This window comes from Choloepus didactylus, chromosome X (genome assembly GCF_015220235.1).
Source record: "Choloepus didactylus isolate mChoDid1 chromosome X, mChoDid1.pri, whole genome shotgun sequence".
Lineage (NCBI taxonomy): Eukaryota > Metazoa > Chordata > Mammalia > Pilosa > Megalonychidae > Choloepus > Choloepus didactylus.
The window spans coordinates 159,266,631-159,293,922 of NC_051334.1; the positions used below are offsets into that span (position 1 = coordinate 159,266,631).

Consider the following 27,292-nt stretch of genomic DNA (forward strand, 5'->3'; position numbering starts at 1 on the left):
AGGCTAAAGAATGGGGAGCAGTTACTTAGTATGAGCAGAATGTTCAACTAGGATGAACTTAAATGTTTGGAAATGAACAGAGGTGTTGGTAGCAAGATGTGAGAATAACTAACAGTGCCGAATGGTGCGTGAATAAGGTGGAAAGGGGAAGCTCAGAGTCATATATGTCACCAGAAGGAAAGTTGGAGGTCAAAAGATGGGAATGTATACAACTGAATCATGTGGTGGGCAATGTCTGTGATTAACTGTACAAATATTAGAAATCTCTTTCATGAACCAGAACGAATGTATGACACTATAACTAGAAGTTAATAATAGAGAGGCATATAGGGAAAAAATATATACCTATTGCAAACTATATACTACAGCTAGTTGTATTTCAATGTTCATTCATAAACAGTAACAAATGTACTATACCAATACTATGAATCAATAATGGAGGGGGGTTGGTTAGGGATATGGGAGGATTCAAGTTTCCTTTTTTTTTTTCTTCTTTCGCTCTATTTCTTGTCTGGAGTAATGAAAAGGTTCTAAAAATTGAACAAAAATTAAGTGTGGTGATGGATGCACAGCTGTATGAGGGTACCGGGGGCAACTGATTGTCCACTTTGGATCTTTGGATAATTGTATGGTATGTGAACAATCTCAATAAAAATTAAAAACTGAAAAAAGAAAAAAGAATTAGTACCAATCCTGATCAAACTCTTCAAAAAAACTGAAGAAGAGGGAAAGCTACCTAATTCATTCTATGAAGCAAACATCACCCTAATACAAAATCAGACAAAGATCCTACAGAAAAAGAAAATTATAGACCAACCTCTTTAATGAATATAGATGCAAAAATCCTCAACAAAATACTCGCAAATTGAAACCAGCAGAATATTAAAAGAATTATACACCACAACAGGTGGGATTTATTCCAGGTGTGCAATGCTGCTTCAACACAAGAAAATCAATTAATGTAATACACCACTTCAATAAATCAAAGCAGAAGAACCACATGATCATCTCGATCGATGCAGAAAAGGCATTTGACAAAATTCAACATCCTTTCCTGATGAAAACACTTCAAAGTATAGGATGGAAGGAAACTTTCTGAAAATGATAAAGGCAATATATGAAAAACGCACACCTAATATCATACTCAATAGGGAGAGACTGAAAGCTTTCCCTCTAAGATCAGGAACAAGATAGGGATGCCCACTGTCACTACTGTTATTCAACATTGTGCTGGAAGTGCTAGCTAGAGCAATTAGGCAAGAAAAAGAAATAAAAGGCATCCAAATTGGAGAGGAAGAAGTAAAACTCTCACTGTTTGCAGATGACATGATTCTATATGTAGAAAATCCAGAAAAATCTGCAGCAAAGCTACTAGAACTAGTCAATGAATAAAGCAAAGTGGCAGGCTACAAAATCAACACATAAAAATCTGTAGTGTTCCTATATACAAGTAATGTGCAACAAGAGGAGGAAATCAACAAAAAAAATCCATTTACAATACCAACCAAAAGAATCAAGTATTCAGGAATAAACTTAACCAAGGACACAAAAGACCATTACACAGAAAACTACAAGAAACTGCTAAAAGAAATCGAACACGACCTTAAAAAGTGGAAGAACATACCATGTTCATGGATTGGAAGACAAAATATAATTAAGATGGCAATTTTACCTAAACTGATTTATAGATTCAATGCAGTATCAATTAAAATCCTAACAACTTACTTTACAGAAATAGAAAAACTAATAACCAAAATTATTTGGAAGGGCAAGATGCCCCGAGTAACCAAAAATATCTTGAGAAAGAGGAACGAAGTGGGAGGTCTCAGACTACCTGACGTTGAAATATATTACAAAGCTACAGTGGTCAAAACAGCATGGTACTAGCATAAGGACAGATATACTGACCAATGGAATCAAATTAAAGTGTACAGAAAAAGATGCTCACATCTAGGGACAATTGATCTTTGATAAGGCAGTCAAGCCAAAGCAACTGGGACAGAGCAGTCTCTTCAATAAATGGTATTTGGAGAACTGGATATCCATTTCCAAAAGAATGCAAGTGGACTCCTATCTCACACCTTATACAAAAATTAACTCAAAATGGATCAAAGACCTAAACATTAGCACTAAGACCACAAAACTCTTAGAAGAAAATGTAGGGCAGTATCTTAAAGATCTTGTGATAGGAGGTGGCTTCCTAGACCTCACACCCAAGGCACAAGCAACCAAAGAACAAATAGACAAATGGGATCTCCTCAAAATTAAACACTTTTGCACATCAAACATCTTTGTCAGAAAAATAAAAAGGCAACCTACACAATGGGAGATGATATTTGGAAACAACATATCAGTTAAGGGTTTAATATCCCGAATATATAAAGGGATTCTACAACTCAACAACAAGACAATCCAATTAAAAAATGGGCAAAAGACATGGACAGACACTTTTCTGAAGAGGAAATACAATGGCTCAAAAACATATGAAAAAATGCTCAACTTCACTGGCTATTAGGGAAATGCAAATCAAAACCAAAATGAGATATCATCTCACACCTACCAGAATGGCCATTATCCAAAAAAACAGAAAATTAGAAGTGCTAGAGACAATGTAGAGAAAGAGGCACACTTATTCATTGTTGGTGGGAATGTAGAATGGTGCAACCACTCTGGAAGACAGTGTGCAGGTTCCTCAGGAAGCTAAGTATAGATTTGCCTTATGACCCATCTATTCCATTGCTAGGTATATACTCAGAGGAACTGAAAGTTAAGACACAAATGGACATTTGTAAACTGATGTTTATTGTGGCATTATTCATGATTGCCAAGAGATGGAAACAGCCCAAATGTCCATCAACAGACGAGTGGATAAACAAACTGTGGTATATACACATGATGGAATATTATGCAGCTATAAGACAGAACAAAGACATGGAACATATAATAACATGGATGAACCTTGAGGACAGTGTGGTGAGTGAAGTTAGCCACAAACAAAAGGACAAATAATATATGGTCTCACTAATATGAACTAAAATTAATGAGCAAACTTTGAGAGTTAAAAGCTGACAGCACAGGCTACCAGAAGATAGAAAGAGGGTAGAGATCAGGCATTTGATGCTGAAGGACTACAGAATGCTCAGCAGGATTGATTGTATAGATCCAGAAATAGATAGCATAATACTGTGTGAAGGTAGCACAATATTCTAAGTACACTGAACAAAGATGTCTGTGAGTAAAGCTAAAAGAGGTTGGATAGGGGAATGTATGACACCAGAGGGAAAGATAGATGATAAAGACTGGGACTGTATAACTTGGCAAAAACTGGAGTGACCAATGACTGTTACTAAATGTACAAATATTAAAATGTTTTTACATATGGGAGAACAAATGAATGTCAACCATGCAGAGTGTTGAAAAAGGGATGGTATTTGGGAAAAAATATAATCAAAGCAAATTGGAGTCTATGGACAACAGTAACATTGTAACATGCTTCCATTAAATGCAACAAATGCAATATACCAAAGCTAAATGTGTATGAGAGGGGGATATAAGGGAGGGATATGGGATTCTTGGTAGTGGTGTTGTTTTCTGTCCTTACTATTATACTGTATTGTATGGCATTTTATTTTTCTTTTTATTATCTTTTTAATTATTGGCCAAAAAATACCTTTTTTTTTAGTAATCAATATGTTCAAGTGCTGATTGTGGTGATAAATGTACAACTTTATGATGATACCATGAACAACTGACTGTACACTGTGGATAAATGTATGGTATTTGAATATTTCCCTATAAAATTGTAGGAAAAAATATAAATATGGGTAAAAGTGTTAGAGAAAACATGGAGAGAGGGATGTACCTATCTACTGTTGAGGATGAGGTAGAATAGTGTAGCCTTTCTGGAGGTCAGTGTGGTGGTTCCATCAAAAGCTATGTATGCAACCTCATTATGGAGTATGTAATTGGAAGATCTGAGAGCAGAGATATGAATGGACACTTGCACACTGGTGTTTATGGAAGCAGTATTCATGATTTGCAATGGGTGGAAGTGGCCTAAGGGTACATTGACTGAGGAACAGAATGGTGAACTGTGGTGTATGCATACAATGGAATATTGAGCAACTACAGGAAGGAGTGAAGCTCTGAGACATGCAACGAGGTGAATGGATCCTGTAGACAGCATTTTGAGTAAAGTGCACCAGAAACAAAGGCAAACACTATAATGCCTCACCAATATGGACTAACTACAATGTGTAAACTCAGAATTGAATCTTAGAACACAGCCTAACAGGGGAACGATTATTGTAATGGTCACCAGATTGTAAGTTCTTACAGCAGTCACATCTATTCCTGAATTGTAATGGCTATATCCAAACTCTGAGATGCTGATCCCTTTGTGTATAACCTGACTGGTCTCTGGAACATTTGGTATCTATGTGACACCTGAAACTCAGAGCTAGAGCTCGGCAGATAGGAATGTCATTAATTAGCATGTACAGCAACTGTTAAAAAAAAAAACAAAAAGCTGAAAAAGAGCCCAGACTTCAATTAGAGATATGAATGAAGCAGATTTGGTTAAGACTAGGGAAAATCGGGCCGAAGGGTTAAAGTTGAAACTGACTGTGTTAAAACTTTAACTTCCATGTGAGACCAAGGGAAGAGATGTTCATTTGGTGCAGGATCTATATCTTCTAAACAGTATAACTTCTACAGTCAGTTTGTTCAAACACAATTACATGGAACTTTGAATAGGAAGTGAGATATGGTAGGTCTGTATAGGTTAGAGTGAAATAGCAACACATCCCAAAGTAATTTGGGTGGACAATAAAAATACATATACAGGACACCACTGAGGAGATGGGGAAAATGTGGAAGTGTTGGACTTCCTCACCTGGATTGTTGCTGATGTTCTCAAAACATTGAGGACTGGCAGTTTGATGTACTGAGCCCTCTATCACAGGACTTGCCCTTATGAAGCTCATTACTGCAAAGGAGAGGCTAAACCTGCATATAATTGTGCCTAAGAGTCTCCCCCTGAGTATCTCTTTGTTGCTCAGATGTGGCCCTCCCTCTCTAGCTAAGCCACCTCAGCAGGTGAACTCACTGTCCTCCCCCACTACGTGGGACCTGACTCCCAGGGGTGTAAATCTCCCTGGCAATGCAGGATATGACTGCCAGGGAGGAATCTGGACCCAGCATCGTGGGATTGAGAACATCTTCTTGACCAAAAGGAGGAGGCAAAATGAAACAAAATAAAGTTTCAGTGGCTGAGAGATTTCAAATGGAGTCAAGAGGTCACTCTGGTGGACACTGTTATGCACTATATAGATAACACTTTTTAGGTTTTAATGTACTGGAATAGTGAGAAGAAAATACCTGAAACTATCAAACTCCAACCCAGTAGCCTGGACTCTTGAAGATGATCGTATAACAATGTACCTTACAAGGGGTGACAGTGTGATTGTGAAAATTTTGTGGATCGCACTCCCTTTATCTAGTATATGGATGGATCAGTAGAAAAATGGGGACAGAAAACAAATGAAAACTAGGGTGGGATGATTTGGGTATTCTTGTTTCCTTTTTATTTTTTATTCTTATGCTGATTCTTTCTAATGTAAGGAAAATGTTCAAAAATAGATTGGGGTAATGATTGCATAACTGTATGATGGTACTGTGAACAGCTGATTGTACACCGTGGATGACTGTATGGTATGTGAATATATTTCTATAAAACTGAATTTAATTAAAAAAAAATAAAATATTTTCAAAGCCCCCCTCCCCAAAAAAAGGCATTTATTAGGCTTCTTCATAATATAATAATACCTAAAGATGAATAAGGGTACAAATACAAAACTGAAGATACAATGCAATGAAAATGTTACTCTTACTAAACATTAAAAACAAACAAAAGCAAGCAAAGGTACACAAACAAATGGATACCAATGAGAAAAATCAAGCTCCAAAGTTTTTAAATCATTCAATTTAGTTTGCTACCCTAGTATAACCTTGCATTAATGATAAAAATACTGTAAATCATACATTTACAAAATAATGTTTTTCTAATCATATATTATTAGCTCTTTAACAGTTAAAGATCATTTTAAAAATATTTCCTCCACCTGCCAAACCAGAATACAGTAATATGTTTCAAATCCTTCCAATTTAATGAAACGAAAATGCTGAATACACTATTCTGAACTTAACCTATCTGACATCATAAGTTGTGGTAGCAATGCCACATGGGCAATGTCATATGAACATAAGAAAATCATACTTAACACATCTGATAGACTTACATCTGCAGAATTAAAGACATCAGGCAATAAAAAGTTGAGTAACGCCCAGAGTTCATGCAGGTTATTCTGCAAAGGTGTTCCAGTTAGGAGCAAACGGTTAGTTGACTTGAACTCACGAACAATCTCTGAAAGCTAGAAAAATAATAGTTATATTAATGTTGTCTTATCAGGATGTCCGTCATTCAGCTCTATTTTATCCAACCAACACATTTTTCAAATAAAATACAACTTGAAAATTAATTTTACTTAGAAAAAAACGTCCTATTTCAGGTAATGCTACAGTGATGCACAACTGAACAAAACATTCTAGGCATTTCTACACTTAAAAGAATGCAGATCATACTCATATCTGAGACCCTCCCCCTTAAAAAGATGTATTTTCTCCATTTTGGGGTCTATAGAACATCATGGAATCCAGGCTAGTCACTGTATACAATATCCCCTTCTCCCCACCAACCACGTTCATCTACATGCCTAGCCAAGTTCTAACTTAGCCTGGTCACAATTTTTGAGTATCAGAATTGAACTCCTTTTCCCTGATGCCTTACATTAACTTTCTGAATAAGACCACAAAAATTAAGACACAAAAAAGCATAAAATAACAATCTTATCAATAAAGATGCACATTTTTATAGTGCTCTTAAATAAGCAATTATTCTCTAACATGCGTCCTCGTATCAGGTATTAGTTCCAATTTGAAATTAGTATAATCCACTTGGTGGTTTTGCTCCAGTTCTGTCCCTGTTTCTCCCAAAGTAGCCCAGTGATCCAAAGAGAGGCTCATCATAATAATTGAAGCTTTTCCTACTGTTGACGGAGTTGAATGGCAAGAAATATTGATATTTTTCAAAGTTAACACCACACTCTAATTCACACAAGTCATATAAGTCCAGGAGATTCTTTTTTCTAATCTATATGAATACACATAAGGTAGCTTCTCAATAAAAACAAATCAGTGCAAATGATATTTGTACACCAAATATTCTTGGCAATATTAAAACACTGTAGTATAACAGAGATAGGCTACAATAGGAGGTATAGCAAGTGGATACCTGATTTTCATCACATTAACAACTCTGCTCAATCTTTATTTGTCTTGTATTCAATAATTTATACTTTAAAACATATTAAAAAGTGATTTTCATTCACATTCCATGAATAATCATATTCTTCCAACACTTTATTATTCTGAATACAGAAAAAGTGAACAAACATACCTGGCAGTTAAAAGAAAACTTTCATAAACATATTGAGAACTAGCTTACCTTAGATTTTTCATTCTTTATTCTGTGAGCTTCATCAATGACTAGATATCGCCAATGAAACTTTTTGAATACAGATTTCTCTTTAATTACCATCTCATAAGAAGTAACACAAACATCCCATTCTCCTGGCATCATTTCATCACGAATAAAAGCAGCCTATTGCAAAATAAAGTTCCTTATATTAGAATAGCTGACAACATGATCACAGAATTAAAGTATCAAGAATACTGAGAGTTGTAAGAGATACTGGGATCATTTCATCCCATCCATTTTAGAAATGGTAAAACTGAGACCCAAAAATACCATTGTGATCAACTATCTGGATGACATGCTAATAGATCCATCAACAGAAGAGAAGCATAGGCTTCCCTTACAGGAGCCTAGTATATTCAATGAAGTAGAAAAGTGGTCATGTCACCAAAAGATCACTATATCACTAGGCTCTGTCTTTATATTACAGGGGTCCAAAAGGACATGGGGAAAGTAACTGCATTCTGGATAACATACTCATACTCATTCAAGTATTACCAACATAATATAGTTTCAACAAATAGAAAGAACTCAATATACATTAGTGATTCCAACCTTTTGAGATTTCTTGCATGTTCCTTCTCTTTCTACCTAGGATGAGTCATACACTTTGTTAAGGAGCCATGAAAGTCCATTATTGTTTTTGTGACATTCCTGTCATTGTTATGAGGCTACAAACATAGCCTTATAAAGGAGACTTGCTCTGTCTAGTAAAGGAAGCTATTTAAAACTGGCGAGACTATTTAAAACTATTTTTAAATTCTTCACAGGCAGTGGCCAATGTGATAGCCAAACTGACTGAGAGCATTTTAACTTGTATAAACTGAATTCAGATATTATATCAATATAAAACCACAAAAGTTCATGGAAAGCAGCAAAACCTATATTGAGAAGGGACTGATTAGTACTAAAAATTTGCAACTGCAATGTGTAAAAAAGTTAAATGTTTGCCTCAAAGTTTTTATCTCATAAATTCATAGTTACTTGCCAAACACACCATGGAATTTCATTCAACAGATATTCACTGGGTGCCCACTATGTATAAGAGGATCACCTGGACTAAAGTAGAAGACAGTAAAAAAAGCCTCCGTAGACATTTTGACTACACTCTGGGAAGTGGTCAAACTAAAAAGTTAATTAAGATTACTAAGGAACTGGAGACAAAATGAAGATAACCAGGGTGCCAAACCCCATTCAGTCCTGCTAACAACTTATCCTTGTTTGATTTAGTGAAACACTCAGTTTGATGGTTCCTCCTCTAAGTTTCATAGAACATATGCTTATTTTTATTTTTAATTAGCTTTGCTTTGAAATTTTTGTAGCCACTTAATAGATTCAGAGTTAACTGTCTTGACAGAATATTAAAGGTCACATATTCCAAAAGCTCTCATTTTATAGGTGACAAAATTAAGCCCCTTCAAGACTCTCTCAACATCACAGTCAATAGCAAGCCAGAACTAAAACCCAATCTCCTGTTTCCCTGTACACTACCTTTGATACCTCTGGGATGGAAAGTAAAGAGGTCACAAAACCATTTTTGAGAATCACACCTCTATATAGTTCAGGACTACCTTAGTACAAAACAGGACCAAGGGTATCTCTCATAATTTCCCAACTCAATTAAGTACCTATCGTAGCCTACATCAAATTTTTATTTATTAAAATACTAACTTCATAAAATGTTTATGGAAGGCCAGGAAAATAAAAAGACCCAATATATCTGTCACCTGGTTCAAGTATCTATCACTAATCATCTGGATTTTCTCTATACATAATGACATCAATATGAGAGCTTAATATGGTACATTAATTACTTAAATCAACATGGTACTATCTATAACACTGGTTTTCAAACTCTTCTGACCATGGCCCACAGTAAAAACATATTTCATGTTGCAATCAGTGTACACATACATGTTTGAGGGTGCATATACAGAAAAGAGGTAACTTATACGTTTCTCAAAACAATACTTATACTTACTATATATGAAACACATTGCCATTTTCAATTTTATTCTATTTCATTTTTTTTTTAAATTCTTGTTATTACCCACTAAACTGAATTCTGAATTCATAACCCAGTAATGGGTGGCAACCCACAATTCTAAAAACACTGACTATGAAGACAGGTTTTCCTACTTAAGAAATTTTTTAATCTACCAGAATCCCAACCCATGGGGTACAGATCAAACAGTCACAAATTACAGACATTCGCTTTTTCTTTGACTCACAGAGATACTTCATGAAACCCTTGGATTCCATATATTTGAAAGCCATTGATTTACATTTTTACTGAGGCATTATGAAAAGCCAAGCCTAGATATTTGTCTATTGCTCACGATCTTCAAGAAATATTTTTAGCAAATAGTAATACTTCAGAAATGCAAAGTTTAATGAGAAGTGATATTACTTTAAATAATAGTGACCAGAAAGAGTTCTAGGTGACTAATTTGCTACTGAGAAATACTAGGCATAGGGAAGAATCAAGCCTGTAAGTCTAAATTTATAGGCTCAGTTTTCAATATTTAAATTATTTATAAGTTGAATTTAAATAAACTTAAGTAATTTTTCTTTAAGCAAAATGATGAGAATATAATTATGTAATTCATTATGCACTATTCTTTTGAGGATATCTTTTAATAACCTATCTAAAATATGTAAAATAAAATAAATCTTTAAACTATGTTCTCTGGAGGCAAAATAAAAACAAAGTTTAATAATATGCTTGCCAAACTGATTATTCGTTTTAGTAATTTTGCATAATTTATTATTTTTAGATTAATTGAACAATCCTCAAATAATTGTAGCCGACTAGATTGAAAAGTGACTAATTCAAACAAAAGCCTATAGTTTTTAGTATTATCTCAGAATGTATACAGACATATATTTTTCTACTCAAAGACCAAAACTGAAAGCTTTGACTATGCATAAACATAAAACACAAGGCTCTCCATAGATATAGAACAGGTTCCGTTTATGTGTTTGTGTACCAACTCAAAAGTCAAAATTTAAAAATTTAAAGATAAAAGAGTTAAGCCATGCAAATTTACACATTTGACTTCAAAACAGCACAGATGATATTTACTGATAAGATATATTGTCAATAAAGTAAGATTTTTGTAAAAAGTAACATAAAAGTGAAATTTTAAAATGCTTAGAGTTAACGAGGTAAATTAAAAGTAAACATGAGGTAAAAAAGTAAATGTGGTACATACACTCAATCACCACTGAATTATATATTTGAATGTGGTACCACTCAATCATTGAGTGTGGTATATACACTCAATCACCACTGAATTATATATTTGAATGTGGTAAAAAGGAGAAATTTTAGGTTGCATATATGTTAATAGAATAAAATTTTTTTAAAAAATAGGACTGTACAACACAAACAATGAACCCTAATATAAACTATGGACTATAGTTAATAGTAAATTATAATAATATTCTTTCATCATTGTAACAAAAGTACCACACTAATGTAAAGTGCTAATAGTAAAGTGCTAATAATAGGGAAAACTGTGGGGGGTGGTATATGGGAACTTGGTATTTTCTGCATACTTTTTCTATAAGCCTACATAATAATGGATTGTGTGTTAATAACAGGTAATACATCTACCTCATAGGAGTGTTGTGAGAATTAAATTAATTAATATATGGAAAGCACTTACAACAGAGCCTTGCACAGAGTAAGCAGAACTTAAGTGTTATTTAGTAGTAGTCAGCTTAAAAGTCCTTTATAGCAATAGTATGTAACATAAACAACTTCAGAAATAATGTTATTCTTGAATGCCTTTCATAACGTGTTTCTCACTTACTCTTGCATCCTTGTCTCCAACGAAGCAAATAACACGGAGAGATGGGACCCACCGTTTAAATTCATTCATCCAGTTGTGTAAAGTAGACTTTGGAACCAAAACCATGTGAGGTCCAGGAACGTTTCGGTAGTGTTTCAGGTAACCAAGCAAAGCAATCATTTGTAAAGTCTTACCAAGACCCTGCATTATCATCACAAATTTAAAAATCCATAAATGTTTTTTCTTTGATAAAGCATTTTGTTAGTAAAAACATTACAAAAGATAATTGCCAACTATCTCACATAGGGAAATATATTTCTACCAATGAACGGTTAAAAGACCTTTTCTTTTCTTAATTGAATAACCATTTCAATTCAGAACTTACCATGAGCACAATAAGAACAGGAACTACTCCAGTCAGAAAGCTGTCAACAACAATGCTTTTACTTCAAAAGGAACAAGCAATATGCTATATAAGTTGATCTACTAGTAGCAAAATTAAGAACTTTTTCGTGCATTTCACAAAGACAGCCTGCTTAGAGATCAGACTTTCTTTCCCATTGTCCCCAATATTAATTAGAATCCAGGCATTACATATTCTAACTATATTTATCTCAAGTGGCTTATAGCTCTGTACTTACATCTCACACTCAAAATACCAAGGAACCATACAAGAACAGAAATGTGGAGCCAGAAAGGATCACCAAGGCCAGTGGAATTTAAAAAATAATAATATATTGAACACCCGTGAACCCACCCCCGAACCATGGAAAAAGGAACTAGGCCTTATGACCCTTGGCGTCTGAAAACAGTCTCTAGCATTATCGCTAGGCAAGTTATATATTTCCTTTCATAAACCTTAACTTAAAGCTATTATTATTTGGTTTATCCTATCTGATATTTCACTTAATGAGATGGATTATATGAATGTCATGCATCAAAGCTTTGAAATGTTCTTAATCAAGTAATTCTCCTTATAGGAATCCTATGGAAATAATCTGAGAGGCGCAGAAAAACTAAATTACAAGGATTTTTATCACAGCATTAATTATACAACACATCAAGCAATCCAAATGACCAGCAATCAGGAAGGAGTTAAATAAAATCATCGTAGATCCCTTGGATTAATTACTGTGAAGCAACCGAAAATCATTTTTACAAAAACATTTTAATTATGTGGGAAATACATATATATGTGAAGGAATCAGAATACCAAATTACATGCACAATATGATTTCCTCTATGTAAAATGCATACACAAAAAGGAAAATGACCAAAAGGAAATATGCCAAAATGTTAAATGTGGTTATTTCTTGGTAGCAGAATTATAATTTCCTTTTCATTTATTCTTCATTTTTCATCAAATTTTTATTCCTTAAAGTCACTTTCTCTTTTTCAGTAATTAAAACATATCTGGTATCAGCATACATTTAAAGATCCTTCATGTTTAGACAGGCTACAGCCAAAAGGAGCTTGGGACAAATGACCCTGGAACTTCCATTGTGCAAGGTCCTCCCCACTGCCCCAATCAAGATGGCAGAGTGAGATGCTTCTGGCCTCTGCCACCCTCCCCAACACACACACACACACACACACACACACACACACACACACACAGATGTGAACAAGCAGAAAGAACTGGCAGGAAAATCTTTCTCAGGGTTCAGAAAACACTTCAAGACTGAAGTAAAAGGGCAAGCACCAAATCAAGAAAAAGGTGACATAATGGTATCAAATCAAATTAATTGTTACATATTTAATATGTTAAATTTTAGCCCCATGGTAACCACAAAAAGATATGAAAAATATATACAGAAAGAAATGAGAGAGACACAAAATGGTACAAAGCAAAAAATCAACTAAATATGAAAGTAGGCATTAATGGAATAACTGAGGAACAAAAAAAGATATAAGACTTACAAAGAAAATATAGCAATATGGCAGAAAAAGTCCTGTATTATCAGTAGTTACTTTAAATGTAAATGGTGAGGAGTCAGAAGAAGATGGTGGCATAGAGAGGAGTGGAAGCTAGTTAGACCCCCTGGAACAACTAATAAACAACCAGGAATAACTAGTAAATAATATGGAATAACTGCTGGGGAACAAACATGACTGTCCACACATCATATGCTAACCTGGATTGGGAGAAATGCCCAAGATCGCAGCATAAAATCTCTAAGTAAAAACTGCGGACCCAAGCCAAGCGCCCCCTCCACCCACGGCAGCCCAAACAGCAAAGCCTTGCAGCGCTAGAGAGCAGCACTCTCTGAACAAGTGAATATACCTCAGCCCAGCTCCATACAAGCTCAATACAAGCTACAAATTCCCAACAAGCAGAGGCTTTTGGTGACTACTGACCTTGGAGATCCGGAGGACCTCTCTGGGAAGGACGTAGAGCCCAGAGGACCAGGTGCTATCTCTGGCCGACGAGTGAAACTGAGGGTGGCCGCAGACTGGCCCTGAAGGGGGGCTTTCTGTCCCTTTTTCGGCTCTGTGGAGAAAGCCTCAGCCATTTTCAGTTCCCAGTGCTCTGACCCAGACAAGGGTGGAGACAGCAGAGTCAGAGAAACTATTCAAATCAAATGATCTCTCCCCAGGGGTTGTATCTTCCCTAAGAGGAAGGAGGTGGTGCCAAGCTCTACTACCTGCCTTCCATTCAGAACCAGACCCCAGAGCCTGGGGGAAAACAGCCATGGGCCACACCTACTTACACCAGCCTTCAGTGAAAGGCTGAAAGGCACCACCTGCTGGGCAGAACAGCACAGTGGCTTCAGGCCTCACAGGGTATATCAATCTTCTAAGTCACACCCTCAGGGAAATGTGATACCATTGCCTCCTTCTGAGACCTGAGCCCATTCTGGTCCGGGAAAACCTGATTGGGGTAACCAAGGAAACCAGATGCTTAGACAACAGAAAACTACAATGTACACCAAGAAAAACAAAGTTATGGCCCAGTCAAAGGAACAAACTTACACTTCAACTGAGATACAGGAATTTAAACAACTAATGCTAAATCAATTCAAAAAGTTTAGGGAAGATAGAGTAAGAGAGATGAAGCATATAATGAAAACACTGGGCGTTCATAAAGTAGACATCAAAAGTTTGAAAAAACAACTCGCACAATCTATGGAAATGAAAGGCACAACACAAGAGATGAAAGACACAATGGGGACGTACAACAGCAAATCTCAAGAGGCAGAAGAAAACACTCAAGAACTGAAGAACAAGACACCTGAAAGCCTACACACAAAAGAAGAGATAGAGAAAAGAATGGAAAAATATGAGCAACGGCTCCAGGAATTGAATGACAGCACAAAACGCAAATGTACAAGTCATGGGTGTCCCAGAAGGAGAAGAGAAGAGAAAAGGGTCAGGAGCAATAATAGAGGAGCACTACAAACAGAAAGGAAAAGACAGGAGTGAGAGGTTTGGAAAACAATTTTGGGAGATAGTAGCACAGCGATGTAAGTACACTGAACAAAGATGACTGTGAGTATGGTTGAAAGAGGAAGGTTAGGAGCATGTGGGACACCAGAATGAAAGATGAAAGATAAAGACTAGGACTGTGTAACTCAGTGAATCCTAGCGTGCTCAATGATTGTGATAAAAGGTACAAATATGTTTTTACATGTAGGAGAACAAATGAATGTCAACATTGCAAAGTGTTAAAAATAGGGTGGGACTGGGGGAAAAATACAATCAATGCAAACTAGAGACTATAACAGAAACATTGTATAATGCCTCCTTTAATGTAACAAAGGCAATATACCAAAGCTAAATGCATATGGGGGGGCATAGGGGAGGGGTATGGGACTCTTGGCATTGGTGATGTTGTCTGACTCTTTATTCTGCTTTAGTTTAATGCTATCTTCCCTTTTGTTGCTTTCTAGCTGTCATGTTTTTTTCTCTTTCTTTTTTCTTTGTCTTTCTACTTTCTTTGACTCTTCCTTCTTCTTTGTGGAAGAAATGGAGATATCCTTAAATATCTCTCACATGAACTGGAACAAATGTATGACACTATAACTAGAAGTTAATAGCAGAGGGGCATATAGGGAAAAATATACCTATTGCAAACTGTATACTACAGTTAGCAGTATTTTAACATTCTTTCATCAACAGTAACAAATGTACTACACCAATACTATGAATCAATAATGGACGGGGGGTGGTTAGGGGTATGGGAGGGTTTGAGTTTCCTTTTTTTGTCTTTATTTCTTTTCTGGAGTATTGAAAATGTTCTAAAAAGTGAAAAAAAATATTAATTTTGGTGATGGATGCACAGCTGTATGGTGGTACTGTGGGCAACTGACTGTATACTTTGGATTTTCGGATAATTGTATGGTATGAGAACAATCTCAATAAAAATAAATAAATAAATAAATAAAGTAAAAAAGAAAAAAAATGTAAATGGTTTATTCCTTTATCCAGTATATGGACAGATGAGTGGAAAAAGGAGCACAAAAATTAGATGAAGAATAGAGTGGGATGCAGGGGATGGAAAGGTTTAGGTGTTCTTTTTTGTTTTTATTTTTATTTTTGAGTAAGGAAAAGGTTCAGAAATTGATTCTGGTGATGAATGCACAACTGTATGATGGTTCTGTGAATAACTGATTTTATACTGTGGATGACTGTGGGGCGTGTGAATATATCTCAATTAAACTGTATTTTAAAAAAGTAAATGAACAATGGGGGGAGGAGGGGAATGGGATGTTTTGGATATTCTTTTTTATTTTACTTTTATTTTTTGGAGTAATGACAATGTTCAAAGTTTGAATGTGGTGATGAAAGCACAACTATATGGCAATACTGTGAACAACTGACTGTACACTTTGAATGATTGTATGTTATGTGATTATATCTCAGTAAAATTGCATTTAAAAAAATGTAAATGGTTCAAACTCTCCAGTCAAAAGGCAGAGTTTGGCAGAATGGATAAGAAAGAATGACCAAACTCTATGCTGCTAACAAGAGACTCGCCTTAATTAAAAAACACAGGTAGCCTGAAAATGAAAGTTTGGAAAAAATATACCATGCAAACAGTGACCAAAAGAGAGCTGGGGTAGTTGTGCTAATAGCAGACAAAAGAGACTTTAAGTCAAAAACAGTTACAAGGGACAAAGAAGGTCACTATATACTGATAAAGGGGTCAATTCAATAAGCAGACCTAACAATTATAAATAGCAGAGCCCTAAAGCGTATGAAGCAAATATTGACAAATTTGAAGTTGAGAAATAGACAGTTTTAAACTAAGAGACATCAATACACCACTTTTAATAATGGATAGAACATCTAACAAGATCAATAAGGAAACAGAAGACTTGACTGACACTATAAAGCAACCAGACCTAACAGCCATATGTAGAACACTTCACCCAACAGCAGCAAAATACACATTCTTCTTTAGAAATGCATCATTCTCCAGGATAGATAATGTTACAAAACAAGTCCCAATAAAATTTAAAATATCAAAACTATAGAATGTTATCTTCCCCAACCACAATGGAATGAGGGTAACAATCAGTAACAGAGTGAGAACTGGAAAATTCATAAATGTGTGGAAATTTAAAAATGCACTCATAACATCTTCTTGACCAAAAGGGGGATGTGAAAGGAAATGAAATAAGCTTCAGTGGCAGAGAGATTCCAAAACGAGCCGAGAGATCACTCTGGTGGGCACTCTTACGCACACTTTAGACAACCTTTTTTAGGTTCTAAAGAATTGGGGTAGCTGGTGGTGGATACCTGAAACTATTAAACTACAACCCAGAACCCATGAATCTCGAAGACAGTTGTATAAAAATGTAGCTTATGAGGGGTGACAGTGGGATTGGGAATCCCATAAGGACCAAACTCCACTTTGTCTAGTTTATGGATGGATATGTAGAAAAGTAGGGGAAGCAAACAAACAGACAAAGGTACCCAGTGTTCTTTTTTACTTCAATTGCTCTTTTTCACTCTAATTATTATTCTTGTTATTTTTGTGTGTCTGCTAATGAAGGTGTCAGGGATTGATTTAGGTGATGAATGTACAACTATGTAATGGTACTGTAAACAATCGAAAGTACAATTTGTTTTGTAAAAAAAAAAAAAAAAAATGCACTCATAAACAACCAATGGCTCAAAGAAGAAATGACAAAGGAAATTAGGACATATCTTGAGGCAAATGAAAATGAAAACACAACATACCAAAATTTATGGGATGCAGCAAAGGCAGTATTGAGAGAGAATTTTATAGCTCTAAATGCTTACAATAAAAAAAGCAGAAAGATCTCAAATCAGAGACCTAATCTCATAACTGGTGGATATGGTAAAAGAAGAGCAAAATAAACAACAAGTAAGCAGAAGGAAAGAACTAACAAAGCTTACAGCAAAAATAAATGACATAGAAAATAAAAAAAAAAACAGACTTGGCCAAGCAACCACCTGAAAGGAGGAGGCTTCCATGCAAAGCCAGATGCCTGTGGAGTAAACCAAGATGTTTGTAGAGGGAACCCAGATGCTTGTGGGATAGTGGGACATGGTAGAGGCCCTCCTTCAGTGATTGTACCTACTCCCTTCTCAGTGGGCAACTTCTCTCATCAAATATATGGAAATTTCCAGAATGCCTACAGTGATCAACCAATTTTTTAATGGCTATAGTGGGAATTATTTTCTCTATAACTGTAACACCCATGTGTTTGGATCTGCATTTATTAACTACAATGTGCAAGGTAAACAAGGCCACTCCCTATGGTAGTGGTTACCAGGGAATTTACCAGCCACTGTGAAGACAAAGGATGAAGCTTCTACCTCAGAACCACTCTGTTCGCAACTGAAAAGTTGTATTCCACTGTTAAGAAAGGACTCAGACTGTTTTGTAAGATCTTGCCACTATTTCTGCCTCAACAGATTTCACCCTTTGACATTGCAGCTATGACACAATAACACAGGACTTGAGTATTTTGATATTTTTAATTTGTTTTATAGAAGTTAACGGTTTCTCAAAAATAAATGTTTACTAGTTTTATGTGGGGAAAAAACAATAGAACCAAGAAAAACAAAAGTTGGTTCTTTGAAAAGATCAATAAAATTGAAAAACCCTTAGCTAGAGCGACAAAGATTAAAAAGAGAAAGGATGCAAATAAATAAAATCCAAAGAAATGAAAGAGGAAACATTACTACCAACCCCACAAAAATAAAAAGGATTTTAAGAGGATACTATGAACAACTGGATGCCAAAAATTAAATAACCTAGATGGAATGGACAAATTCCTAGAAACACATAAACTACGTACATTGACTCAAGCAGAAACAGAAGATCTGAACAGACGAATAACAAGAGATTGAATCAGTAATCAAAACCCTCCCAACACAGAAAAGTCCACAACCACATGGCTTCACTGGTGAATTTTAAAACATTCCAGGAGAATTAGCACCAATAATGCTCCAACTCTTCCAAGAAAAACCTGAAGAGGAGGGAACACCTCCCAACTCATTCTATGAGGCCAGTGTCACCTTAATACTAAAGCCAGATGAAGATACCACAAGAAAATTACAGACCAATATCCCTTATGAATATAGATACAAAAATCCTCAACAAAATACTAGCAATCCAAATCCAACAGCTAAATGTTAAAAGAAATATATACCAAGATCAAGTGGGATGTATCCCAGGCATGAAAGGATGGTTCAACATAAGAAAATCATTTACTGTAATATACCACATTAATAGAACGACGATATACCATGATATATCATGATATACCATGATCATTTCAACTGACACAGAAAAAGAGATTTTACAAAATCCAGCAGCCCTTCTTGATAAGAGCAATTCAAAAGATAAGAATAGAAGGAAACTTCCTCAACATGATAAAGGACATATATAAAAAACCCACAGCTAACATTATACTCAATGGTGAAAGACTGAAAGCTTTACCTCTAGGATCAGGAACAAGACGAGAATGCTCATTGTCACCACTGTTATTCAACATTTTACTGGAAGTTCTAGACAGAGCAGTTAGGTAAGGAAAAGCATCCAAATTGGAAAGGAAGAAATAAAACTTTTCCTATTTATAGATAACAAGCTCCTATGTTCCTATATATATATATATATATATTTCCCCAAAATCCACAACAAAGCTACTAGAGCTAATGAATGAATTCAGCAAAATGCCAAGGTACAAGATCAACACCCAAAAATCAGTAGTGCTTCTATACACTAGTAATGAACAATCTTAAGAAGAAATTAATTTAAAATTCCATTTATAATAGCAACTAAAATAATAAGATGTCTAGGAATAAATTTAAGCAGGATGTAAAGCAAGAAATGGTGCCAATACCACTTAATGGGGGAAAGAATAGCCTCTTCAACAAATGGTGCTGGGAAAACTGGATATTTATATGTAAAAGAATGAAGATGGAGCTTTTTCGCAACGGGTTTGCCACCAGAACACAGGTGTCGTGAAAACCATCCCTGATTCTTAAGCCAAAATGGGAAAGGAAAAGACTCATATCAACATTGTCGTTATTGGACACGTAGATTCGGGCAAATCCACCACTACTGGCCACCTGATCTACAAATGTGGCGGAATTGACAAAAGAACCATCGAAAAATTTGAGAAGGAGGCTGCTGAGATGGGAAAGGGGTCCTTCAAATATGCCTGGGTCTTGGATAAACTGAAAGCTGAACGTGAGCGTGGTATTACCATTGATATCTCCCTGTGGAAATTTGAGACCAGCAAGTACTATGTGACCATCATTGATGCCCCAGGGCACAGAGACTTTATTAAAAACAAGATTACAGGCACATCTCAGGCTGACTGTGCTGTCCTGATTGTTGCTGCTGGTGTTGGTGAATTTGAAGCTGGTATCTCCAAGAATGGGCAGACCCATGAGCATGCCCTTCTGGCTTACACACTGGGTGTGAAACAACTAATTGTTGGTGTTAACAAAATGGATTCCACTGAGCCACCCTACAGCCAGAAAAGATATGAGGAAATCATTAAGGAAGTCAGCACCTACATTAAGAAAATTGGCTACAACCCCGACACAGTAGCATTTGTGCCAATTTCTGGTTGGAATGGTGACAACATGCTGGAGCCAAGTGCTAACATGCCTTGGTTCAAGGGATGGAAAGTCACCCGTAAGGATGGCAATGCCAGTGGAACCACGCTGCTTGAAGCTCTGGATTGCATCCTGCCACCCACTCATCCAACTGACAAACCCTTGCGTCTGCCTCTTCAGGATGTCTACAAAATTGGTGGTATTGGTACTGTCCCTGTGGGCCGAGTGGAGACTGGTGTTCTCAAACTGGGCATGGTGGTCACCTTTGCTCCAGTCAACGTTACAACTGAAGTCAAGTCTGTTGAGATGCACCATGAAGCTTTGAGTGAAGCTCTTCCCGGGGACAACGTGGGCTTCAATGTCAAGAACGTGTCTGTAAAAGATGTTCGTTGTGGCAATGTGGCTGGTGACAGCAAAAACGATCCACCAATGGAAGCAGCTGGTTTTACTGCTCAGGTGATTATTCTGAACCATCCAGGCCAAATCAGTGCTGGCTATGCACCTGTGCTGGATTGTCACACAGCTCACATTGCTTGCAAGTTTGCTAAGCTGAAGGAGAAGATTGATCGTCGTTCTAGTAAGAAGCTGGAAGATGGCCCCAAATTTCTGAAATCTGGTGATGCTGCCATTGTTGATATGGTTCCTGGCAAGCCCATGTGTGTTGAGAGCTTCTCTGATTATCCTCCTCTGGGTCGTTTTGCTGTTCGGGATATGAGACAGACAGTTGCTGTGGGTGTCATCAAGGCTGTGGACAAGAAGGCTGCTGGAGCTGGCAAGGTCACCAAGTCTGCCCAGAAAGCTCAGAAGGCTAAATGAATATTACCTATAACACCTGCCACCCCAGTTTTAATCAGTGGTGGAAGAACGGTCTCAGAACTGTTTGTCTCAATTGGCCATTTAAGTTTAATAGTAAAAGACTGGTTAATGATAACAATGCATCGTAAAACTTTCAGAAGGAAAGGAATGTTTTGTGGACCATTTGTTTTTGTGTGGCAGTTTTAAGTTATTAGTTTTTAAAATCAGTACTTTTTAAATGGAAACAATGACCAAAAATCTGTCACAGAATTTTGAGACCCATTAAAACAAAGTTTAATGAGAAAAAAAAAAAAAAAAAAAAAGAATGAAGATGGACAGCTACACCTAACACCATATACAAAAATTAACTCAAAATGGATCAAAGACCTAAATATAGTAAGAATCAGGAGCATAAAACTCCTAGAAGAAAATGTAGGGAAGCACATTCAGGATCTGGGCTTAGGCAATGGTTTTTAGACTTTACACCCAAAGCGCAATCAACAGAAGACAAACACAGATTAAAGGGACTACATCAATATTAAAAAATTTTGTGCCAAGGACTTCATTATGAAAGTAAAAATACAACTTACAAAATTGGAGAAACATTGTGGAAACCGTATTTTGGATAAGGAATTAATATTCATAATTTATAAAGAAATCCTACAACTCAACAAAAAAACAAACTACCAAATTTAAAAATAAGCAAAAAACTAGAATGAACAGACCTTTCTCCAAAAAATATATAAAAATGGCCAAAAACACATGAAAAGATGCTCAACATCATTAGCCATTAGAGAAATGCAAATCAAAACCACAATGAGATACTATTGCACACCTTCTAGAAAGGCTACTATTAAAAAACAAAAATAACAAGTGTTAGAGAGGATGCAGAGAAATAGGAGCACTCATTCATTGTTGGTGGGAAAGTAAAGTGCAGCCACCGTGGAAGATAGTTCGGCAGTTCCTCAGAAAGTTAAGTTTAGAACTATCATATGAACCAACAATCCCCACCACTAGGTATATATACCCAAAAGAATTGAAAACAGGGACTTGAACAGATATTTGTATACCAATATTCATAGCCATTATTCACAACCACCAAAAGATGGAAGCAACCTAAGTGTCTATCAACAGATGAATGGATAAACAAAATGTGGTATATACATACAATGGAATATTTTTCAGCCATGAAAGGGAATGAAGTTTTGATACATGTGACAATATAGATGAACCTTGAAGACATCAAGACAAATAAGCCAGACAGAAAAGGACAAATACTGTATGATCTTACCAATAGGAAATAATTAAAATAATCAAATTCATAGAGTCAAAAACCAGAACACAGTTTACCAGGAGTGGGGTAGGGATAGGGTATGGGGAGTTAATTCTTAATTGGTGCAGAGTGTCTGTTCCAACTGATGGAAATGTTTTGATAATGGATGGTTGTGACGGTAGCACAACACTGTGACTGTAATTAACACCACTGGATTATATATCCGAATATGCTTAAAGGGGAAATTTTAGGTGGTATATATGTTGCTAGAAGAAAAATTAAAAACAAGAAACAAAAAAACCACCATAGGACTGTACAACACAGTGACCCCTAATATAAACTAAGAACTCTAATTAATAATAGTACTATCATCAACAATATTCTCTCATCAAGTGTAATAAAGCTACCACACTAATGCAAAAATGTTAAAAAATGTTGGCAGGTATATGGGAACTCTGTATTTTCAGCATGATCTTTCTATAAACCTAACAACATCTTTATTTTTAAAAAGAGAGAAAAAAGAAAAAGGCAACTTTAAAGTGATAGGATCTCATGGTTCCCTGACTGGCCACTCCCCCTATCCTGGCTACAGGACATACAGTGTAGTGCCTAGGACTGTGAGGAAACTGTTTTCTAAGGAGAGTGTACATTTGTACCCATGTAAATGGAGGAATTCCAAGGGCCACAAGTGCATGCCCCCGACTAGACCGCATGCCCTCAACTAGAAGCATGTGCAGAAAGGGTATAAGGGTAGTCTTTATGCTGTGGCCTGCAGCTATTCTCATATAACTCACTGTATGGATAATCTCTGAAGAAAGCAGTTGTACAGGTCAATCTGCAAAAACTGGGAAAAGTGTTTTCTTTTATCCCTTTTTTTTTTTTTGGTTAGCTCTTGGCATTCAGGGAAAGCTCTGCCCTAACAGTAGCTGGATGCAAGCTTAAGGAACAGACGCCTTAGAGTCTAAATTTCAGCAATAACACATTAAAATATTAAAATGCCTAGATTTCAACAAAAGGCTACAAAACATACAAAGAAACAGAAAGTGGTGGCCCAAGTAAAGGAGAAGATTAAAGCATCAGAAACCAACAACAAGGAGGACCAGACCTGGGACATACCTGACAAAGACTTTTAAAAATGGTCCTACTGAGAGTATCTTCTTGACCAAAAGGGGGATGCAAAATGAGACAAAATAGTTTCAGTGGCTGAGAGATTTCAAATGGAGTCGAGAGGTCACGCTGGTGGACATTCTTATGCACTATATGGATAACACCTCTTAGGTTTTAATGTATTGGAATAGCTAGAAGTAAATACCTGAAACTACCCAACTCCAACCCAGTAGCCTTGATTCTTGAAGACGATTGTATAACAATGTAGATTACAAGGGGTGACAGTGTGATTGTGAAAACCTTGTGGATCACACTCCCTTTATCCAGTGTATGGATGGATGAGTAGAAAAATGGGGACAAAGACTAAATGAACAATAGAGGAGGGATGATTTGGGTGTTCTTTTTTACTTTTATTTTTTATTCTTGTTCTGGTTCTTTCTGATGTAAGGAAAATGTTCAGAGATAGATTGTGGTGATGAACGCATAACTATGTGATCATACTGTGGACAGTTGATTGCATACCATGAATGACTGTATGGTGTGTGAATGTATTTCAATAAAACTGAATTAAAAAAAAAAAAAAAGGAAAAAAAAAATGGTCCTAAATAGCCAAAGGGTAAAGGTCGAAACTGACTGTGTTTTAAAACTTCAACTTACATATGAGACCAAGGGAAGAGAGATCTATTTGGTACAGGATCTATATTTTCTAAACAGTACAACTCTACAGTCAGTTTGTTCAAACACCACAATTACAAGGAACTTTGAATAGGAAGTGAGATACGGTAAGTTAGTATAGGCTAGAGTGAAATAGTGACACATCCCAAAGTAATTTGGGCAGATAATAAAGAATATATTTACAGCCTCCCCCGTCCCCAGACCCGAGGAGCTGGGGGAAGGTGCAGAAGTGTTGGACTTCCTCACCTGGACTGGTGTTGATGTTGTCACAAACATTGGGACTGGCGGTTTGATGTGCTGAGCCCTCGATCATGGGACTTGCCCTTATGAAGCTCGTTGCTGCAAAGGAGAGGCTAAACTTGCATATAATTGTGCCTAAGAGTCTCCCCCTGAGTACCTCTTTGTTGCTCAGATGTGGCCCCCTCTCTCTCTAACTGAGCCACCTTGACAGGTGAACTCACTGCCCTCCCCCCTACATGGGACCCGACTCCCAGAGGTGTAAATCTCCCTGGCAATGCAGGATATGACTCCCAGGGATGAATCTGGACCCGGCATTGTGGGACTGAGAGTATCTTCTTGACCAAAAGGGGGATGCAAAATGAGATGAAATAGTTTCAGTGGCTGAGAGATTTCAAATGGAGTCGAGAGGTCACTCTGGTGGACATTCTTATGCACTATATAGATAACACCTCTTAGGTTTTAATGTATTGAAATAGCTAGAAGTAAATACCTGAAACTACCAAACTCCAACCCAGCGGTCTGGACTCCTGAAGACAATTATATAATAATGTAGATTACAAGGGGTGACAGTGTGATTGTGAAAACCTTGTGGATCACACCCCCTTTATCTAGTGTATGGATGGATGAGTAGAAAAATGGGGATAAAAACTAAATGACAAATAGGGTGGGATGGGGGGGATTGTTTGGGTGTTCTTTTTTCACTTTTATTTTTTATTCTTATTCTGATTCTTTCTGATGTAAGGAAAATGTTAAGAAATAGATTGTGGTGATGAACGCATAACTATATGATCATACTGCAAACAGTTGATTGTATACCATGGATGATTGTATGGTATGTGAATATATTTCAATAAAAATGAACTAAAAAAAATGGTCCTAAATATACTCAAAGAGCAAAAGGAAAACATGGACAAAGAACTAAAGGAAGTCAGGAAAACAATAGATGGACACAAAGAGATTATCAACACAGAGATGGAAATTATGAAAAAGAACCAAACAGAGCTGAAGACCACAGTAACAGAAATTTAAAATTCCCTAGCGGGTTCTAAAAGCAGACTGGAGCTGGCAGATAAAAGAATCAGTGAACTTGCAGAAGAAACAATCAATGAACTTAAAGATAAGAAAAGTGAAATCATTCAGTCTGAGGAAGAGAAAGAAGAATGAAGAAAAGTGGACAGAGCCTGAGGAACCTGTGGGACACTATCAACAATACTAATATAAACATTGTGGGGGTCCCAGAAAGAGAAGAAAGAGAAAAGGGCACAGAGAATATTCAAGGAAACGATGGCCAAAAACTTCCCAAATTTAATGAAAGACATGAATATGTACATCCAAGACACTCAACAAACTCCTAATGGGATAAATCCAAATACATCCATAACACGCCAATCTGACTGTCAAATGTTAAAAATAAAGAGATTTCTGAAAGCCACAAGAGAGAAACAACATGTCACATACAAGGGAGCCTCAATAAGATTAAGTACCAATTTCTCATTGGAAACCATAGAGGCAAGAAGGCAGTGGGATGACATATTTAAAGTGCTGAAAGCAAAAAACTGCCGCTCTAGAACTCTATATCCAGTCAAACTGTCTTTCAAAAATGAGGGAGAGATTAAGACATTCCCAGATAGACAAAAGCTGAGGGAGTTCATCAGCACTATACCAACCCTGCAAGAGATGCTAAAGAGACTTCTGCAGGTTAAAAGGAAAGGACATAGATAACAGATCAAAGCTGCATGAAAAAAGCAACAATCTACAGTAAGGGTAATGATATGGGTAAATATAAATGTCAGTACTACTGTATTTTTGGTTTGTAACTCCACTTTTTACTTCCTACAGGATCTAAAAGGCAAATGCATAAAATGTAATGATAAATCAGTGGTTTTGTTCTCATAATGTATAAACGTAATTTGTGACAAGAACTACATAAAGTTGGGGGTACAGAGAGTTATTGGAACATAGATTGTATGTACTATTGAAATTAAGTTGGTATCAAAGCAGAGATTGCTATAGATTTTTAAGATTTAAAGTAAGCCCCATGGTAACTACAGAGAAAATATTGGAGAATATGCAAGCCCATAGAGATAAAAAATTCCACATTAGGGAATGCAGAATTAATGCATAATGGGTACAGGATTTCTGTTTGGGGAGATGGAAAAGTTTTAGTAATGGAAGGTGGTGTGAGGGTACCACAATATTGTGAATGTGACTAATCCCATTGAATAGTATGCTTGGGAATGGTTGAGATGGGAAACTTTATGTTGTCTGTATGTTCCCACAATTACAAAAAAAAACAACTAAAGAGATGACAACAATTACACACAATACACGATCCTGGATGGGATATAGCAAGGAGGGAGAAAAGGGTGTCAAAGGTACATTATTGGGACATATGAAAAAGTTGGAATATAACCTGTAAGCTTTATATCAATGTTAAATTTCTTGAACTTGATAACTACACTTAAAGTGGTTACATGAGTGAATATTCTTATTCTTAGGAAATGTACATGGCAGCATTAACACATTCAAGGACCATGATGTATACAATCTACACTCCAGTGTTCAGATAATGGATTAATAGACAGACGGATGGATGGATAGGTAGACAGATTAATATATAGAATCATAAGGCAAATGTTGCAAAAAGTTAAATTGGTGGATCAGAGTATCTGGGGGTGTGATAGGGGTATGCTGGAGTTCTCGGTATGGGGTTTGCATTACTTTTCTAACTGTCCTTTAAGTTTAAATGAATTTCAAAATAAAAAG

At 36.3% G+C, this 27,292-nt stretch overlaps 2 protein-coding genes across 7 annotated transcripts in view; one reads left to right on the top strand and one right to left on the bottom strand.

Annotated features, from left to right (window-relative positions):
• The window catches only part of SMARCA1 (SWI/SNF related, matrix associated, actin dependent regulator of chromatin, subfamily a, member 1), a 166,116-nt gene that overhangs the window by 128,367 nt on the left and 10,457 nt on the right, over positions 1-27,292 (bottom strand). For all 6 annotated transcript variants that reach the window (XM_037821585.1, XM_037821586.1, XM_037821583.1 and 3 more), the window contains exons 6-8: positions 11,413-11,592; positions 7,565-7,720; positions 6,300-6,431 (exon numbers count right to left, since the gene is read on the bottom strand). In XM_037821585.1, the coding sequence (XP_037677513.1) occupies positions 6,300-6,431; positions 7,565-7,720; positions 11,413-11,592 (468 nt within the window). The remainder of the gene's footprint in view (positions 1-6,299; positions 6,432-7,564; positions 7,721-11,412; positions 11,593-27,292) is intronic.
• LOC119522888 (elongation factor 1-alpha 1-like) lies at positions 19,819-21,310 on the top strand. The gene has a single exon (XM_037821588.1). The coding sequence runs from the start codon at positions 19,864-19,866 to the stop codon at positions 21,250-21,252; it is 1,389 nt and encodes a 462-aa protein (XP_037677516.1). The 5' UTR covers positions 19,819-19,863; the 3' UTR covers positions 21,253-21,310.

What these genes read in the sequence shown, in the direction of transcription:
- LOC119522888 (XM_037821588.1), top strand. Translation starts at nt 19,864, where the DNA reads ATGGGAAAGGAAAAGACTCATATCAACATTGTCGTTATTGGACACGTA.